General features: G+C 40.1%; 2 protein-coding genes, 1 long non-coding RNA gene and 2 other non-coding genes across 5 annotated transcripts in view; all 5 read right to left on the bottom strand.

The window, feature by feature from the left end:
- myo1g (myosin IG) overlaps positions 1-8,227 on the bottom strand; it is a 49,452-nt gene extending 41,225 nt beyond the window's left edge. Inside the window, exons 1-3 of the mRNA XM_030411478.1 lie at positions 8,189-8,227; positions 4,094-4,197; positions 99-307 (exon numbers count right to left, since the gene is read on the bottom strand). Coding sequence (XP_030267338.1) covers positions 99-307; positions 4,094-4,188 — 304 coding nt within the window. The 5' untranslated portion in view covers positions 4,189-4,197; positions 8,189-8,227. The remainder of the gene's footprint in view (positions 1-98; positions 308-4,093; positions 4,198-8,188) is intronic.
- Positions 8,228-8,476: 249 nt separating this feature from the next.
- On the bottom strand, positions 8,477-13,960 carry rbm43 (RNA binding motif protein 43). Its single transcript, XM_030411489.1, has 2 exons — positions 13,883-13,960; positions 8,477-11,199 (listed from the first exon to the last, which is right to left on the bottom strand). The coding sequence occupies exon 2, from the start codon at positions 11,197-11,199 to the stop codon at positions 10,003-10,005; it is 1,197 nt and encodes a 398-aa protein (XP_030267349.1). The 5' UTR covers positions 13,883-13,960; the 3' UTR covers positions 8,477-10,002.
- An 814-nt stretch (positions 13,961-14,774) lies between these two features.
- Positions 14,775-18,607, bottom strand: LOC115578501 (uncharacterized). Its single transcript, XR_003983465.1, has 6 exons — positions 18,506-18,607; positions 18,250-18,290; positions 17,041-17,108; positions 15,785-15,872; positions 15,057-15,138; positions 14,775-14,971 (listed from the first exon to the last, which is right to left on the bottom strand). It is a non-coding gene; the product is annotated as an uncharacterized LOC115578501 (long non-coding RNA).
- LOC115579605 (small nucleolar RNA SNORA9) lies at positions 15,954-16,086 on the bottom strand. The gene has a single exon (XR_003983697.1). It is a non-coding gene; the product is annotated as a small nucleolar RNA SNORA9 (small nucleolar RNA).
- Positions 17,933-18,068, bottom strand: LOC115579606 (small nucleolar RNA SNORA9). Its single transcript, XR_003983698.1, has one exon. It is a non-coding gene; the product is annotated as a small nucleolar RNA SNORA9 (small nucleolar RNA).
- Positions 18,608-20,497: the final 1,890 nt, after the last annotated feature.

Raw genomic sequence — 20,497 nt, 5'->3', positions numbered from 1 at the left:
TCCAACAGCCTCAGGCTGTACACAGCAGCAGCTCACACTCTGCAGGGCTGTGACTCATGAGGTTTGAGGTTTAAAGAGCGTGACAGAAAGAGACAAACCTGATATGACGATGCAGGTATCTTTGGCCCGTCTCTTCATGGCCTTGTAGGCAGCATCGGAGACCGCGTACAGGTGAGGAGGGTTCTCATACAGCTCCCGGCCTCGGTACGCATCAATGGTCTCTTTGCCGTAGATGTCCATCTCTCTGTACGGGTTAACGGAGACGACTACCTCTCCGATGAAGGTGTAGATACGACCCTTCTCAAACCTGTCAATCAAAAGATGGCATGTGTCACATACGTGTACAGGAATCATGTATACTGTGTATGTGCAGGCGTGTAGAGATGTTAGATGCACTTGTCGTTCACATTACATGTTTATGACCTGACTTTAACAATGAGAAGTGGAGGGGACGGTGATGGAGTTATGAGGAGAGGCTGCCAAGCCAGTGACCGCAGTTCAAGACTGAGTTTCAACATTTGCGGTGTGAAATGTGTGAAACCACTGGATTTTTTTAAGGAGACCTCCAGACAATGTCAAGCTCAGTTCATGGCATCAAAAAACAAAAATCAGGGCAGCTACAGTTGTGTTTTGGCGACAAAAAACAGATATTTCAAGCTAAATCATGACGTTTTCCTAACCCTCACTGAGCGGTATTTGTCTCTAGATTACAGGCATAACATAAGATAGACAATGAACCTCAAGAGCAACATAAAGAAATGTAAAGTTTCAACAGATCAGTGGTTTGCAGAAGTATATATTGTCAATATTTATTCTGGCATTAGTGTCAGTTCAATCATTCAGTTAAGGGGGCCAGGAGACGTCACCATAATTCAGGAAATGAAGTGTCTCATAGTCAAAGTTTCCTGTTGAAGACTCCCCAGATAACACTGAGCCCACCTGTGAAGAGAATGGCTCATTGTGGCTTCTCATTTGGAAAAGATCCCACCTGTGTTTGGCCTCATTCACTCGCAACGTTTTCACACCAGCCACCGACAAAAACCCTCGCGCCGAAAGTTCCACAGAAGATCGTGCACCTTTATGTCATATGTGGCTGACAGGAAGTGACACAAGTGTGTGTACACCGAAAGCAGGAAATGAAACTTCTGTGGTTCAAAGGGCGCGTCACAGCCTTGTGAAACCTCATGAGGGTTTCTGGAGCTGGGAGGGGGTAGAGCTGGCGTGTCACAAGGTTTAAGGGAGCTTCATGTAATGCTGCGTGTTTGGGTTTACAGACAGTCGGTGTTGTAAGAGGGTTGGGTCATCGCGTCCATCGAATGACAATTTCAAAGGCTCAAATGCAATTAAGACACGTTGCTTTCTTGTTCCTGAATTTATAGGACGCAACCAGAATACTGCTTTGAAGTCACACAGGTTATCTAACAGGTGTTTGTGTTCAGGATGTCATCAGTCAGTGAGAGTCGATGAAGACTAGAACAAACATATCAATAATAAAAGACAGTGATAAACCAACAAGTCCAATCATTAAATGTCCAGGAGGAAAGTAACTCAGTACATTTACTCACTTTACTCAATTAAAGTACAAGTTTCAGCTGTGTATACTCTAACCTAGGGACCAATCGATTATCAGCCCAGCGAGTTAGTTTGTTTATGTTCTTCTTTTTGAAAAAAAAATCTGATTGTGGATCAAATAAGTGAATTGAAAAATGCACTTCTTTGGCTCTGATGCAGCATTTACTAAACTTACCAAATAGATGTAGTAATCCGAGAGCACAGCAATTCTCTACAAAATGTGGAGTGGAAGCATAAAGTAGCAGAAAATGGAAATTCTCAAGTAAAGTACAAATACCTTAACATTGTACTTGAGTTTCTATCACGGGTGCAAACAGTTATTACTAGTATTGAAATAATACCCTGAGATTTAGTATTTTAACTGTTGGTGTATAATGCATTATCAATGGCAGATATTAAATAAAATTGTGTGTTTTTGTCTGTATGTCAGGGTTTCCATTGGCCTGCTAATGATCAGATGAGGATGAAAGGTTTAGATATTAATTCTCGGGCTTAGATTACGATTTTAATAGTAACTAAGTAGATTACACGGTGTAATGCATACATAAGTACTAAGTAAGATTACAGACTTGACATTGATTTGAGTGGCGGGAATTAGTTACTTCCACTCCTGGTTAATGTACTTAGTTACATTCCATACCTGGGAAACATTTAACTTTTTACTTCATCACATGAGTGAAAGTGAAACATGAAAAAGTGAAATGTGAAGCTGGGTGTTGCTCAAACTACCATCCTGTATGTAAGTGGGCATCTTCCTTCATGAACTCATACACAAACCTAAACATTGCTTTTATGTCATTTCAAATTCTAACTACATTGAAGGTATATTAAACTATTCCTCCATTGATAATCCTCTAATAACTCAAATCATAAACTTTCCTATTATTTTCCTATCATTGGTCCTGTTATCTTTAGTCTGTGTGCAGCTAAACTTTTTTTATTAGTCCGGTCCAGCCTTGAGTTCAGGTTCACTGAAGGGGAAGTGTGCAGGAGGATCCCGCCGTCTGAATTACAACACACACACTGATGGTTATGGCTGCATCCGAGTCGCAGAGAGGCTATTTATACATTTCATTTACAACTGGCTTAAATCAACCCTGAGAGCAGGAATATTGGTCGAGCACTGGTGCAGCAAATTGTAGGTTTCCCCTGAGTCAGAGTCCGATTTGGTGCCAAAAAAGAAAATAGAGAAGTCGCCTCAGTCACCTTCCTGGTAATATACTGACCAATCAGGTGAGAGGAGACTCAGACCATGATCGGAGCTAGAGGGAACTCAAAGAGCGAGGAACCTTTATTGCCTGTAGTAAATATTGCAATAAAAGTGTCAGTTCAAGCACTTGAATTGACAAAATCATCAGTTTTCAATCAAGTCTTGATCTCTGGATAAACTCAAGAAAAGGTTCACACCGAGGTCTCTCCGTCCACCAACATCCAGGCATACATGTTCATAAGTCTTAGAGACATCCTGCCCAACAGGAGAGAAACATACTCATCCTGGCAGCAGTGATGATCACCAGAAATAAAATTAAAAAAAAACTGTGCAAGGCCAAAAAAAGAAAATGCAAACACAGAAGTTTTGAAAACGCAAACAGCTGAACTCACACGTGAAAAGTATCGAAAATCATCAAAGCAGCACCAACTTCACGACCTGCTTATGCTTTCCCACCTGACAAGTCTGATCAAGCTGTGTGAGGAAACTCTACATACATTATTTTGCCAGGCAGTGATGACAGACGAACGCTGAGCCGCTGTAAGCATGTGAAAAATGCTAATCTAGAGCCCATCTGCTGTGCACACGTCAGCTGAGAGAGTGTGACTTGTTTTCCCGCAAATCGGGAGCTTTTCTGATATTGTTTGACATTCTCGGTGCCTCTGCTGATCCCGAGATGACGGGAAACTGTGCGACTTCTCACAGTTTGAACTGAGGACATGATGCCCCTGCGAAAAAGTCACCAAGGAAGTGAGGAAATGAGCAACAACAAAAAAAAAAAAAAAAAAAAACACTGTGTGGACTCGGAGACAAAGAGAAATATCCCGAAGGGTTTACACACCTAAAGAGCGGAAAAGTTAAACAACAGAAAAAAGCTACATCTACATATTGAGTCAGACAGGTTTGGTGAGGCTAGCTCTTATTGGTGGCGTGCCATGTGCCTCATTTGGCTTGCTTGACAGCCAGCGTTTAGTTTGGTTATGATGAAATTAACCGCACTTTTATATCTGAACCCCCCGGGGGTGAACAGGAGAGGCTGGGTAGCAACAGGTTGCGCTTTATGCTTCATCTTTATGAGCCTCTTACTTTAAAGAAGTCACCAGGTTCGTGTCAGAGACAGTTTTATAACTGTGTAAATGTCAGAGACTCTTAGATCTTTCATATGAACCTTAATTTAACATGTTTTATTGCAGAATCATGTCGTTTTTCTTCACAAATTAGGTCTGTATGAGCCCTCTGCATCTCTGCCGCCCAGCTGCTTCCACCCTCGTCCCCTCCCTTCCTCCTCTCTAACTGTCTCTCAGGCCTTACCTCAGCTTCAGATTCTCCATAAACTGCTCCATCGTCACCTCATCCAGGAGCACAAAGTCTGACTTCCCGAACTCCAGGCCCTCCAGCTCCGCCATCCCTGCCCCCTGTGTTCACCAACCACACTAAGTATGAATGTAAAAAAAAGACGGACAAGACGCAGAGGAACAGAAAGCAGCTTAAGGAAGAAGAAAGAGAAGTATGGTCGACTAGTGTAGACAGTCTGCTGTGGGCGGGGAAAGCTCTCCGGTGGAGTTATAGGGTGTGCTTAGTAAAGTCACAGAAAGCTGTGGTCTACAAGCTGCAGCACGTCATCCTGTCAGTCAGCCCATGCCCTCACGCAGATCTGTATAAATAGCAGGAGGCTATCTTTAAAAGCTCACACCACTTCTGCATCCTCCTCCGTCTCGCTCTTCCTGCCACAAGGCCTCCAAATTTCAAAACCATCACTTAGAGCAGAATTCTCACTACCAGACTTAAACTTCTTGTTTTTATTTTGCGTTTCTTTTTCTTCCCACAAAAAGGAAACCGCATACTGATGTACTGCCAGACAAGAGCAGTTAACCTTGGAAAATTAGGGGGGGTGGAAAATGGCCTTTATCTCCTGGGAAGGATCGTGGCATTTCCTTTCTTAAGTTGGCATTGGCAGCGCAGTGTGTCCCTGAGGGTTTTTGCATGAAGCCAGAGGTTCCCATCTCACAGGCAGAGCCAAGCTGCGACTTGAGAAAACTCGGGAGCCAAAAGGTTAGGTCATGTTAGGCAAAGTCAGGGTGTAGGTGTGTGTGATTAAGTTGAAAGAGTTACTGGAAAGCTGACTAAGGCTGAGATGATGGATTGATTTCTAAACCCCATTCTCACAGCACTTCCTAAGTGAACTGTTAACCTTTTATCAAGAAATTTCAAGGTATTATCAAGGTAGTTTCCCCTTTTCACTCATTTGGGATGCCTGTCATGATGAGGTGATGATTCATTCTTAATTTTCTGTTTGTCCAAATGTAAGTCACTAATAGTTCTGCAGGAATGAGTCCAAAAACTGGAAATAAGTGCATCTGTTTGCACTTCCTATTCCCTCGAATTATAAAGCTTGAACGTGTTTTTAAAAAGGCGGCTGCTAACGAGTTGTTTGTAACAAGACAGCCGGGTTAAAAAATAACAAACGAGCTTTAACAACCAAGCACAAATCCAAAATCAAAAAGAGAGCCAACGAAAGAAGTTTGGGGTAATTTCCAAAAAACAAGAAGAGAAACGTAAAAATTGAACTCAGGACAAACTGTGACGGCACGGGGAACTAAAACCAGGAACACTGAAGACACGCGATGAGCAAATGTAGGGCGGCGAGAGGAGCAAAACGCAGAAGTGACTCGAGGACCAAAACTAGAAAAACTGATAGAGTGAAGGAAAAACAACAGACTTAAAAAGCAGCAGGGGGGGAAGACTCACGAGGAACAGGTGAAACAAATAAAGGCCTTCGAAAAGAAAGAAACACACAAAGACAGGAAGTGTCAAACAGAACACGACTCACGAGGATGAAACCTACAAAATAAAGCAGGAAATACACGTAATGTTGTAATAGGCTTCATATTCGGATAATCTATCAGCATTTTTGTTTATAAATCATATCTAAATTTATTTGACATTTGCTGAATCAGTGTATTTCATCATGTCACTGCTAACATGGTGGCTTTGAAGCCTTTCTGACAATGATTTGTCGCCACTTCTGTTCTTCTTCTCATCGAACAGCTGTACTGTCAGCTGTAGCCGTCAGAAAGTCATGATATCAGAGTCAGAACTACGACTCAGAGGCTGACATTAACACATTTTCCAAATCAGCAGCTTGTAGTTAGGATCTGATTAATATGAGATGAACGCTACAAACTGCAACTCTTGTACACTGTTACTTCCAGTAAAGACCGACTGCTGTCTTCTGCCTTTATTGGAAGAAGGTCTAATTTTAGTTGAAGAGGGGAAATGTCAAAAGAGAAACCAAAACAATAAATAAGAAAGAACAAAAATTCCCCATGTCCCTTGTTGTTCGTGCTACTGAAGGCCAAAACTTACCCATGAAACATTTCTGTCACATGCTCCTTAAGTCCCTCATCTTCATCTAGTTTTCCTAATCTCGAACACAAGCATGCTAAAAGCCTGAACTTTTTTTTGAAACCACGAAGCTCATTGAGTCCCCTGGAGGAACCCCACCTCTAACTCGTACACCTCTCAGCAGGGTGTGAAAGTCAAGATGTGGTGAAGTGATGTCACCAGCTGCCGACGGTTCTCCAACATGTTGCAGCAGCGTGTGGATATCAGGCCGAGTGACACAACTCAGCTCATGACTCAGATGAGTCTTTTCCATGATGAGCTGAATCCACACCTGTATTGTCTGTTTCATGAATGGAGTCTGTGATAAGGATAATCAGCCTTTTTCCCTTACTAGTGCTGGAGGATTACTTAGTTATGTCACTCCTTTTGTTTAAAATGTAAAGGGTTAGTTCAACTAAACTAAATTATTTTTCTCTTTTATTCAAGTTGTATTTAGTCATGCATGTGTTTGTTTTTTATTTGTCCAAATTTTTTAAACATGTTTGAGGTGAATGTAATTTCCTTTGTAGTGCTCGAGAACAGCTTTGTATGTATGTATCTATCTATGTAGGGAGCTTATTACGATCCATAATTATATTGATTGTAAGTTAGTGACCTCTAGTGGCGGTAGACATTATGACAGGAGCAAAGGAGGAAGTCTGGTGATGTAGTACTGAAGTACGTAAGACAACATGTCCACGTAGGGAGAAGGTCGGGTGGACCGATGGTTTAAACACGGATGTTCGTGTCTAATATGAAACCAAAAATTTATTTTAACGTATTTAAACTCACGTAGTATATTTAACTTACATCGCATAAGTAATTTAACATACCTAACCAAGTAGTTCTGGGAGTCCAATCTAATCTGCGGAGGTTTCACAACCTAAACCACATGTTTATTATTGTTACCATGATGCAACCAAACAGCAACCGTTTCAGAGGGTTAACCACGTGTCCCCTAAGCCTGTCGCTTGTATATTCTCCAACTGTCACATATGTTGTCATGGGCAACAGTCATGCTGGTTTGGAACAATCTAATCTGTCGTTATGGTTTGAGGATGTGTTTGGAAAGAAGAAAAAAGAGAAAATGTCCCTGTTAGCGTTGATAATCGTGTTGTGAACAGTGTCCACCGTGTATCTCAGAAACTGATAATTCAAAACTTTAGTAAATTAAACAACAGGTGTTTGGTAAATTAAGGGTTTCATTACGAGACAAAACAATCCGAGATCAAGGTCAACTTTCCTGCTTTGTCCGGGGCTTTCATACAACACAGATACGGTTGACATCTCTGTAAAAGCTGATAATTGGACAAGCTGGGTGAAATTAAATCACAAACACTGAGCTTTCATGTCATCAGAGTCATTTCCATGACAACTGAGAAAATGATCCACAATGTTCCAGTTGGGGGTTCGAGCTTTGAGCTGAAAAAATTGTTTTGTCATTCAACAACTCTCAGTCAAGATTTAAGTTTCATGCTTATACAATACACTTAAGCATTGTTACATCTACAATGAAAAGCAACCGATGCAATATGTATATATACATATATATAGGACTTCTAGCCGTGGTTTGTTTGCAGTGATACAATACTCTAAAATAGACATAAACAAGAGGCCACTACAGTGATTGTAACAAGAATTTAGAACAAATGAACAACTGAAAATAACAAGTGAGGGACAAAAGAAAAAAGAAGGGGAAGAAAATCCAGATAATGTTACATTTGAGAGAACTCAACTTTAAAATTTTATCTCATTTACTATCTGACTATCCACAACTATCTGCCCATCAGATTTCGTGTCGGGTTTTGCGACACCCTGACTACAGATGAAAACAAACAGGGGAAACCACAGCGCTCTAATAGAGGACAGGTTTCTCATCACACTCGTAGGTATAAGAACTCTGAGTCACACTTGTAGTCATCTGTGCAACAGTACGAACTGAACTAAAAAGAACCATTGATTGGAAACTGATGAGTAAAGGGGACTTTACCATCAGCCTAAAACATTTAAGAAAACACCTACCTACTGTAGAGCGTCTGACAGCCTTTCAACTGAAGCTTGTTTTAAGCTGTATAACATCAGCAGTGTCCAGTCAGACATCCAGTCTCTTCCTCCAACTGTTAGATCCTCATCAGCCACCAGCACTTCCTCTCTCAGCATGAGGTCAGTCGGCTGTCAGAGGCCGTTTCACTTCCTGTTCATGCGACCTCCATCTTCATGTTGCATTTAGGTGTTAGAGTAAAATCAACAAACAGGCACGCTGACAATTGACCCGAAGCAGAAAATAAATATCACTACTAGAAACCAAGGTACATTTGTGTTAATTGTGAGGTTTTTATTGTCCATTTGTTAATTTAATTATCAAATTTATTATCAGGTTTTTCCATTTATATAAACCATAATTTACTGATGCTCAGATGTAGAAAAATGTACAGATCATCGACATTTACAGTGCAATAATCTAGCAATAGCAAAACATAATTGTGCAAGAGATGTCAGTACAGGTCTGTAAATGGCTGACCATTAACAGGACAGAAGAATTTAATTGCTATTGCTAATATTAAATCTGGCATCAGCGGAAAAACAGTATTAGAGTCAAAAGCAGTAAATTGTACCACATTATATCATACATCTATTTGACAGATCAATTTAACTCATTTCCTTCAACAAAAAAACATTTAAAAGAGCTGATTAAAGACAGTCGACACTGAAAAACTGATGTTTGCAGGGCTGAAATTACCTGCCAATTTCCACTAATACTGTAAACCAATATTGTTGTACATGTCGGCTGATAGAGATCAAAGAAACTTTTGTTCAGAAGGTCAAAAACAGGAATGCACGATATGGACTGTTTCAACGATAATTAAAAAAATATTCAATTTAAAAAGAGGCTCCTATCCTGTAGTTTATGTAAACATACATGATCCACCCCTGTGTAAATTACAAGTGTGCTTTATTCCTCTGAAACTGTAAAAACCATCAACACCGGCGAACAGTTTTGGCTCTCTTCTTCTGATTTATTGTCACAAACCATCTTTGAAGATTCTGTGCTTGTTAAATTGATGAAAGCTATTTTGCTTCAGATTATCGTCTTCCTTCAATTCCATTATCAGTCGATAATTTAATGTAACAATAATGTCTGGAGTCACAGTGATTTGCTGGTTAACAAAACGTGCTACAAGGAGTTTTTAACTGGTGATGAACCAGTTTCAATTTATTACTGCTGTTTCGTGGTGGTCTCATATGTGAACAAGACCATCTGCAGGAGGATTTGCAAAAGATATCATAGTCTTTCCTATTGCTTTCACCTGGTCAGACTGAATTGAAGAAGATGGAGGCAGGTCACAAAGACAAATTTCAATGCGTTTCACTATCATCATCTTTTATCCAGAGGGGCGACCAGAATCAACAAAAATAAAAGTTCCCATCAGTGGCTTTGAAGTAGCATTATGTAGGAGTCTGCATTTTGTGTGATTTGGCGCCCCCTGCAGTTTCTGAGTGCAACACCACGTCCATCGATGCAAATCTCAGGTGTGTGACACTTTATCAGACATAATGGAGGTGCTAACTACGAACTGAACTCATAACATGTATGTATCCCTGTGATCCAACCCTCTCACTGAGGTAATATAGTGCAGAAACAAGAGACTCCATTCCCCCTGTTAGAGACACTGAACCATCAACATGATTTTGAAACTGTTATTTTAAGGCCAAAACGTTACATGTGTTTCATTGTACATGCTATACTCAAGTATCAGGTATTGAGACACATAACGTGGTCAAAAAGACAAAAATCAATCAAAGGCTTCAGCTTCGTCTTGAACTTCATTCACAGCTCATTTTCTCCTACTTTTAAACGCTTCCTTAAAATCAACAGTTTTAAAAAGATATTGTTTTAAGCCTTTCTTGGGTGATTTCTGAGTAGGACTCCTGTTTTCCATCTCTTGCACGTTGCCACTAGTTCTTTCCGCTCTGTTTTTGTGGCGGGACTCAGACGAGCTTCTTCCCCTAAAAACGTTCTTAATAGCAGCAGCAGCTCCTCGCTTGGACTCAGCACCTTCCTGTTTCACATCCTGGTACTTTGAAGGATTGTAACCTGCAGCTCCAGCAGGAGACGGATAAGCGGCACCAACACTTTCTTTTTCTGTGTTCCTCCGATTGATCGGTGGCAGAGAGCTGCTCCTCCCTCTGGAGCTCCTGTCTGACGTCCGTCCTCTCTGTCCCGAGTGGTCGATCGACCGCCCCAGCAGCCTCTGCTTTAACTCGTAGCTCTCACGAGACGGTCCGATGAGGTGGAGTCCGTCATCTTTCTGACACACGAGCACTGATTTCCAAACATTTCTGTTATTCTGAATTATCCCAAACAGAGCCTCGCCCTCTCGATCCATGTCCCTCCGAGAAACCTCCTGCGTGCGGAGCGAATTGTTGAGATCGAGCAGGAGACTCTGGAGTTTAAAGGCGGCTGTTCTTGCACTCTTCCCGTGTAGAGTGATGCTGCAGCTCTCGCCAACTGGACGCACTTCTATTCTGACATTATGGCTTTCCAGAATGCAGTCAATGTCCTTTCTCCTGAGCTTCTCTGCGTACTCGAACACGTCTGGATCAACGACGAGGGACTCTTTCACAGACCTGAATGAGCCACGCTGCTGGTCTGGTCTTGGAGAATAAGCAGGAGTTGGGTGGTGGTTGGAGGTGGTGGTGGTGGTGGTGGTAGGTGAGGCTTGTTTTCGGGATCCTGCTCGGCTTCTGTCACGATCTGAGCTGTTGCTAGAGTGGTATTTGGAAATGGCTCCGGAGGAAGCCGTTAGGACCGGCGGGGGCGAGGACAGAGCGATGTCCCGTTTTGTTTGCGATTTTAGAAGCAGCTCCAAAGAGGCCTTCGCATCTTTGAGTTTCAAAAATGACCCCTTGACACTCACCTCATCTCTGCTCAGATCTCTCAACTCAAAGCCGTGTGACCTGAGGATTTTTCGCACCCGTGTGGCATCGGGGAATTTGTTCAAAAGTACTGTTGCCTCCACTGGGAAATCCATCTGAGAATGAGAGGTGGAGAAAAACAACATAATGAAATGAATAATATGAGCTAACATCAGATGGATAACTACAAATATGACGGCGACGTTCTGTTATCTCGACACAATCAGCTGCTGTCACTGGTAAATGATATTGCGGATGATTCACCTCCAACACACAGAAGGCTGTTTTGCAAGACTCGAGCAGCAACCGTGCAAACAAATGGCATGACATGACTTCCTAAATGATGGATTCAATCATTAACTCAACCAGGGATATCAAGCATGAATTAAACACCTCAAATCTTGATTTCTACGTTTATACAATAGATCTGACAGGTTGACACATGTGTTCATACAAATGCTGAATGTGTGTTTTCCACCTTTAAGCTATAGAGAAAGTGAGTACTGCAAAATATTACATTTCTTAGGATTTAGATTTATTGTCCATGGGGTCACAATCGGTATTTTTACAGTACCAGATAGGGGTGTGCCAAAATATTGATACTACGATATATCGCGATATTTCGTCTTGAGGTACGTTATCGATACACTGGTGCCAAATATCGATATTTAAAAATGTAAAAAAAAAAAAAAAAATTTTTTTTTTTTTTTTTCGGCCCACCACCACCATCCCTCTTCGGAGGACAGCTTTATCGTTATACGAACATAGGTATACAACCAAATAAAATTTAAAAAATGGTTTAAGCTGCTCTGAAACCCACACATATAGATATTTAGTGATAGCTGTAGTCAGTGTGTGTGTTAAGAAGAGACACTGTGCAATATACTCTTTGTTTACTTGGCTGTCATTCATGTGAAATTGATTGACAATGTTTTGTAATTCCTGTGAAATGGATTCAGTGCAGTCAATAAATTCTGAATTTCTTCAGTGACACAGATATCGTGATGTATCATGGATGAAATTTCTTGCAATATATCAATTATCGCAGAATCGCTGTATCGTGATATTATCGTTATCGTGAGCAAAATATCGTGATAGTATCGTATCGCGAGGTACCTGGTGATACCCAGCCCTAATACCAGACCTGTACTACCTCCCCTCAGCCGTGTTTGGCTTTGAGGAAATACATTTTTAGTTTATTAACTGTCCCGTCTGCTGGTGCCGGTGACTGAACCTCAATCATGCTTCTCCTATTTCTCCACCCTCTGTTGGTGTCATTCACTCTGATACAGTAAAGATGAACACACACTTTTAATCAGGGTTTGAGGTATAATCTGAACTTTGTGGGGGGTCTTTAAAATAACCAACCCAAACCAATGTTTAGACGAAAAAATAAGATAAGAGAGAATACAATGGCTGACATTAAACCCGGCTCAATGAAAATATAGGGCTAAACTTAGATCATTAGAACACAGAGAAGCATGGTGGACAGGAGGTCGTCTGGCTCGGGCTCTACTTGGTGATGCCTCGTCCTGCTCGGTCGTCTCCTGGTTCCACTGACTTTACATAACTTGTATCAGATTTTCTGTTGATGTAACTTGTCAACTGTGAATTGTTGCTCTTTTCTGTACACGCAACATCTATTGCATGTCTGTCCGTCCTGGAAGAGGGATCCCTCCTCTGTGGCTCTTCCTGAGGTTTCCATTGTTTTATTTTTTACCCTGTTAAAAGTTTTTTTTTCCATCAACATGTGAAGTTTTTCCTCACTCGAATCGAGGGTCTAAGGACAGAGGATGTTGTTCACTGTACAGATTGTAAAGCCCACTGAGGCAATGTGATTGTGATTTTGGGCTATATAAATAAAATTGATTTGATTTGATTAGAAGAAAAACAGAGCCACCTTCATGTAAGACATTTGCCGAATGAACAAGTCGCCCTAAATAGCTGAGAGTGTGCTGTAGATAGCGTTTCACAGCGTTCATACAGCTTCTGATTACGCACAGGCTTCAAAATTGAGCGTTTTCTAAAGGGAGTCCGGCGACTTTATCCAAAGAAGAGGCTTTTACAGCGACGCCGCAAAGAAACTGACACTTTTTGTAAGTAAAGACACAATTTTACGCATTGTACTTAATGCCGAATTCACAGGACGGCTCCAATGAGTTAGAATGTGCAATAGCCGTCTCACACATTGAACTAAGCACCTCGCGATGCAACAGCTCTTAAAATCACCCGATTTGTAAGGGAGTCTGGGATATTGACGTACCCAGTGATATTCATTACGTCATTACGCGGTCAACATCTACGACTACTACTTATATCATGCATGTAACAGTACTAATTACATTGAAAATGCATTTCATGTGATTAAAACAATGTTTTGTTTTTTGGTAATGTATTAGTGATTTTACTGCTTTAATGGCTCCAGCCCAGCTTTCATACTTCACACTGTCCTGTTTGAATGTATCAGGTTACAGGACGATATTTAAAGAATTGGGGTTTCACCGAAAGTGAAACTTATACTGTTCTTGGTAAACTGGGGCTGTCTGGCAGATGTGGTCTCTATTAAAATAGACCAACGTGAACTTTCTGCTCGATATACACCGACTACTCGATAAGAAACACTAATTTCAATGCAAAAACTCTAATCGTTTTCTTAGTGTAAGTATCACGAGTTCTTGAAAATAGTATCGAGTGAACACGTGAGTCGACTCATTAGTTTACTCGTTCATATTTCTATAAACCTGCAGATGTACAAACTGGAACACATGCAAAGTCAATCTACACACTGTTGTAACTTACTGTGTAGTTTAGTCCTGTACGGTTGGTAACCACCAGGGTTTGTGTTTAGTTGCAAGCAGCTGCTCAAATCGAAAGTAAAGTCGTCATGTCCGCTCCTGATTCACACCTCAGGCGTTACACAATAAAACATTCAAAGCAAAGTAAAATCGAAATCCATCTCCACATGATTTCAGTGAGTAACAGTGGACAACAGGTTTTTTTCTTCATTTAAGTTAAAGCAAATAGCTATTTAATTTAAAATTTGTTTAAACCCCTTGGGGGGAAAAAAACAGAAATAGGCGTTTAACATGAAATAACTCAAATATAAAGTGCTGCTTTAAATGGCTTATTCATAATGAAGAGGTTCAATCAGCAACTTGGATTATCTCATTACATTGGATGGCAAAAAAGATAATACCATCTTACAGATATAATTGATGACTGAGCAGTTGTTTTGGGTCACATTAGATTTTCAGGTGTAGCAAATTAAGGGGTCACTGAGTGTCTATTAAGACTTGTAAAACATATGTAGCTTTAAAATCAGTATGTGAGAGAAATAGTTTTACACGAAAACATCCTGTCGCACAGTTGATACAATATCGCACCCATGTGGATATTTACGAGTACTACATTCCTTGTTGCAGAATAAAAATAAAGTTAATATTTTAATATTAAGTGTGTCCTTTTAAAGAGATTATTCCCAGGCTAAATTTAAATATCATCTGACTTAATTTATATAAATCTGTAATTCGTTGGTGGCAGTCCAGCAAGTCCTGTTGCATAAAACCGCAGATCTACACAATCTTCTGTGATGAATATGAAAGCAGCTATAGTCTGAATGCATTTCTTGTATTGTGTAATACAAGGACACAGAATCAAACTTTCTCTGATCATAAATGAAGTAACAATCACATCAAATGTCTCAATGATGTTTATTTAAAAAGTCTCGTCATTGCCTTGTACAAATGGTTTTAAAACTCTGGACACAAGTATTCTCTTCTCTAGACTTGAACTTTCCTCCCGACAGTCATGTTCTTAGGATCAGACGTCTGAATATGACACTTATTTCCCCTCAGCAGACGATCTGGTTCTCCAACTCTCAGATGAAATCTGCAGATAAAGAAAATATTTGATTACATGTGTTGTGTAATATCAAGAACCATTAGACTGACTTTGTGGAATACTATATTCTCACCTGCATCAAAGTCTCGCCATTTAAGTTTGCAGCACACTGGTTTCATCAAGGAGCCAGAACTGATCCACAGAGACGGTGAAGCCTTGGTAAGAATAAAAACAGTTTTCAGATGTTTAATTCATACAACACTGTTCATACAAGGACTAAAAACCATTCAATACCTCGACCATGCTTGACTAAACACAATGAAGCAGCACATGACTACAGCAGAATTTAAGGGATAGTTCAAGGTTTTTGAAGTGGGGTCATATAAAAGTACATATCTATAGTCGATCTGTTTCCTACCATAATCATACGGGGGTTCTGCGGTTGAGAAAATGTAGTGCCAAAAGAAAGCGCGGTCTGACGGCGATGTAAAGCGGTATGAATTTTACCTATACAACGTACACTTGACCTGATGTAAAATTATTTAGGTGAGCCTTGTTTTAGGTGGTTAATTTAGCTTTTTTGCTGGACCCCATTCACTGCAGTACAAAGCTGAGTGTCTGGGCTGGAGCGGTTCTCTACTTCTCCAAACTGAGGCTGCGCTGATCGGTGATTACGGTAGGAAACAGATTGACTATAGATATGTACTTTATATGACCCCACTTCAAAAAACCCGAACTGTCCCTTTAAGTAAACAAGAGTGACTCCAGAGAAACTGAACTGACGATCCACATTTGATTGATGTGCCATGATGATTACATTTGACATTTGCTGGTGAAAAACAAACGTTCTGGTAAACGTACTTTATAACGTCGCTCTGGGCTTCTGACATGACAGACTTCTGCACTCAGCCGCTGAAAGCCTCTTGAAGTAGTGCTGAGTTTTCATCTCCTGTAAGGCATAAAAAGTTCAGTCGATAAGCTCAGACAGCTGGAGCCGTACAACAAGAGCTTCATCTCAAAGCCAAGATGACAGTGTCGGAGGCTTACCTATAACCCTGCCATGAAGAGTCACAGCAGGGCCTCAAACAGCCTCGCATCTCTCTAGCAGACACTACAGGAAAGGACAGAGCCACAGCAGGCTGAGCCTCGCTGGATGTCTGCACACTTCTTACAGTTTAATGTTCAACAAGATAGTGTTACTGTGAGAAATACCAAGGGTGCATTTACACATAGCTCTGTCTGATGATTTCATCATTAGTCAAAATGTAAACATACCAAAGTCTGTCGCTATGACCAAAACATGGTTTCCTTGTCTGATCAGCTGCCAAAAAGCTTACATTCAATATACTGCCCAAATATCGGAATGTTTGATTTTATGAGTTGTATTACTTCAACACTTCACAAGCTAACTCTTAAAGCTGTCATGTTTTTCTATGTTGTGATATGAAATGAAAAACATTTTCCAAGGTCTAATTACGTGTCTGAGTTATTTTCGCTTATGTACCTCACAATTAGTGCTGCACAATTGGGTATAAATTTATTTGGACAGTCGTTGCAATATGATTCCCGTTTAGTGGGCATGTAATTTTTGCATCACAATTTTCATTTTTGCTGCTGTTTGGTAGACATTTTCTTGTCTTACATCTGGAGAACAAGATATGTAGGAGAGGGCTTCTCTGCAGCACTTCACTTTTATGCTGTTTTGTCACAAAAATTGCAGCGTCTTGTGATTTGGATATTGCACTCAGCCATTTTGATTCATCATGCAGCCCTGCTCTGTTAAATATTAAAAGTCTGTCCCTTTTTGTAGAACATAATACTTGAGATGACTCAGCGAATTCTGGAGTGGTTACATAAACCTATTCAATCAAATGTTATTCAGAGTGACTGGCTGACCCCAATTGACCATGAGCTAGCAGTAGGAGGTGCATGTTTGGATTTGAGCAAAAAAAAAAAAAAAAAGATCCAGTCACATGAAAAAAATGTTTTTCGCTGACCTAGATGTGCGCAAGACTTAGTTTGCATGCAATGCTTAAAACAGGAGATTGGACAGTTTTTCCAGGCATACAACATGAAAACAAACAGCCACTTTGAGGCCACATGTAAGAAACACTAACCTTCAGTGAGCACCAGATGTCAGTCAGGCGGTCTGAGCAGGGCGGGGCCTGGCTTCATCTCCACAGTCCTGCAAAAGATCATTTTTACACTAAGAACTCAGAATTTTAACATGCAAAAGGTGTCATGAAAGGATGAGTCTTAAAAACGTGATAAAAGTTTGCCAGGTTTGTTGACAGGATAAAGTTACATGTATGTTAGTTTGGTGTAATGCAGTAGAATGTGGATGAAAATGAAGCAAATTCATCCAATTAAATCAGGAATATTTTACTAATCTGATGTTAAAGTTGTGTTTCGTATGTATTTATATTTAAAAACATATTGCCCTATCACAACAGGAGTCCAACCACTACTTTAGGAAAATTCCAGGAAGTTTAAAAAAAAAAAAATTTATAATCCAGATTTATCAGCATTAAACATGTTTTGTAATGATCCTTCAAATGTGGTTAACACTTGTGACAAACATTAAGCAGAGATAGGATGTTTTACAGTTTAACAATGAGTCCTTAATCTAAAGCAGAGGACTGAAACCGTGAACTTTCAGGGAATGTCTTCATTACAAATTATCCCAGGCAGCTTTTTCTGCAATATAAATTGTACTTTAGCCGTTTCCTCAATTGGCACTTGTCTGGCAACAAATATGCAGATATATCTGTGACAGAACAAGCCCACCGTACATGGTAATATCAATAGAACTTCTGGATATTGTGACAGTTTTTGTTCAAAAGTTGCAACCTTAAACAAACTGAAATTCACTCTTATGATATTATGAAGGAGTGAAAACCTGCACTCATCCCCTCATGTCACATCATCTCCTGTTAAGGTTTGAGTATATTCTCTAAAAAAGTATGAACTAGGGTCCATTTCTTATAATAAATGGATACTTTGCACTCAGGTTGTTGGAGGTTTACCTATAACCCTGCCATGAGGAGACACAGCAGGGCCTCAAACAGCCTCACATCTCTCTAGCAGACACTACAGGAAAGGAAGGAGCCACTGCAGGCTGAGCCTCGCTGGAAAAGGTCTGCAGAATTAAATATATAATACTACACGTGTGTCTAAAGTTTATAATGATCGTGTTTGGGGGTCGTTTCCTGTGTGAACAGCATGCAGAGCTTTCACACCCCAATCCAACAGACTCACACATGGCCTGGAACTGCTGCTAAATAAGTTATGACAACGACAGGAAAAGTTAGTAAAGACAATCTTACATTTCCATCTTGATGCTGGACGTCGCACACACGAATTCAGCCTGTAAAAAGAAACAAAGAACATGAATAATGAATATTAAGAACTCATACATCATGTTAGCTAGCAGGAACCGCATTTCAACGACTAAAACCGTTTGGAACTTTTACAAAACCGCCATTTTTGTTACAAGTCTCCGCTTCTAATAACATTTCAAGTAGTCAGAAACTTAATACATTTATAATATAAGTTGGATGGAGGCGGATTGTTAACACGTACCTTCCCGTTCAACTGCTGAGCGATGAAGTGAACTATCTGTCCGGATGTGACGTACTTACTTCTTCTTCTTCTTCTTCTTCTTCTTCTTCATCTTCATCATCTTCTTTGATGCACGGGGTCGCCCAGCAGGGGGCGGTAGACTACCAAAAATGGCGGCCAGGTACGTCAACTGATTCCAACGTTTTTTTCATAAAACTGTGGTTTTTGGATGAAAGTCTGTGTATAGCTGAATGGACACTGATCGTCACAATATATCAAATTAACTTAGAATAATACAAAGATAGTAGAAATGGTGTGAAGTGAAGAAAGATTAATAAAATAGCAATCAAATTATGTTTATGGCACTTTTGAAAGCAGAGGCTTAGCTTTGATCATAGCCTCAATTATGCTAACTTGCTACCCTTGGTGGTTTACAGGATATACTTTACTGCTGATATAACTGTACTAATTTAAAGTTGTAAGTTGTAAAGTAACCATAGACATTATGTGGGTTGGTGAATAAATACAGGAATACATGATGATAAATATGAGCTGAATGTAGGCTAGGCTAATTACAGTGTTGTTTAAAGTACCCAAAAGTCATATTTGAGTAAAAGTAAAGATATCGTGCTAAAATAGTATCTTGGTTAAAGTGAAAGTACTAAACTATCAAAAGAACAAGTTGCCTCAAAGTAAATTGTACATATATTTAATGGTTGAATAGTTATCAGCCTGGACAATTATCAGATCCAATATTCAGCATATTTCTGATTATTGTATAAGTGTTTTCTTTTATCTGATTGTCAATAAACTACATTAATGTCAAAATGCACTCATCTGGCCATCTGCCTCGAAAATGCAGTGAAGTAGAAGTATAAACTGGCAGAAAATGGAAATAATCAAGTAAAGTACATGTACCTCAAAATGTATTTATGTAGCCCATAGTATTTGATTAGATGTACTTAGTTACACTCAACCACCAGCTTATTACGAGATTGGACTGAAAGGGGAAATAAACTTGTACAGTAAATGCATCCAAAACAACTCACACTGTATTCACAAATAACATTTATTCAAATATATTTTAAGAAGAGGTTGGAAAAAAGAAGTTAGTCTGATTCACTTCCTCATGCTGGAAATTTCAAAATAATAACAAACGGAAAAACAAATCTTCACCTTCCGCGTGCATGCAGTCTAAAAATAACATACAGAATGAAATTCCCCTTATATTATGATAACATTATGAAAAAATGACTTCTTTCCTCATGTAGATTGATGACAGGAATGGTTGACATTGTACCACATACTGCCAAAGTACAGACCTGTCATTTATGAGATATTTACATAAAGTATTTAGAATTTTCCCAGGAATGTTGTTTTTATGTAGCGCCATTCTTTAATACAGTATGCTATAATGAAAACATCCACATGATTTGAAAACTGATTTTATAGCCACTACAGAGTATTTCTATGTAGGCGGGCTTTTATAACGCAGTGGACAGCCGTTGGTGGTGGGAGTTGGCAGCTCTGTTGTGTCCACGAGGAGGACGCTCGTGGTGGATGACTCAGACTGCATTGTCGTAACAACAATGCCAGCCATAGAGGAGCAGACTTCAAGTTGGCCGTCTGTTGTGGCCCGCACCATCAGCAGACGTCCAAGATGAATTTTCGCTTTGTTTGCCCGGCTGACGTAGTTTGCATACTGACGAAGAGCCAAAACTGACTATCTGAATCTGTGTTTAGACACAAACACGGGCTGTTTCAGCTGCTGCTCTCGTTTCCGTATTTTCCAGGGATTTTCTGGAAGTTTGCGTCAAAACAAAAGTGGCGTCAAAAAGACATCAGCATCACGGCTCTGTTGAAGCTGCGAATAAGAAAAGACCACATTATCTTGTCTCTGACGTCTCCACCAAACAAAATACGGTCGTCTTATTATAATTGATCTTTTTGAATAATCCTATTTCAGCCATGTCCTGGTCCTGGTGGGATTAATCCTGACCGAGTCTGTTTTGC

The sequence above is a fragment of the Sparus aurata genome, chromosome 3 (genome assembly GCF_900880675.1).
Source record: "Sparus aurata chromosome 3, fSpaAur1.1, whole genome shotgun sequence".
NCBI classification, from domain to species: domain Eukaryota; kingdom Metazoa; phylum Chordata; class Actinopteri; order Spariformes; family Sparidae; genus Sparus; species Sparus aurata.
This window is presented reverse-complemented; position numbering and strand designations above follow the sequence as displayed.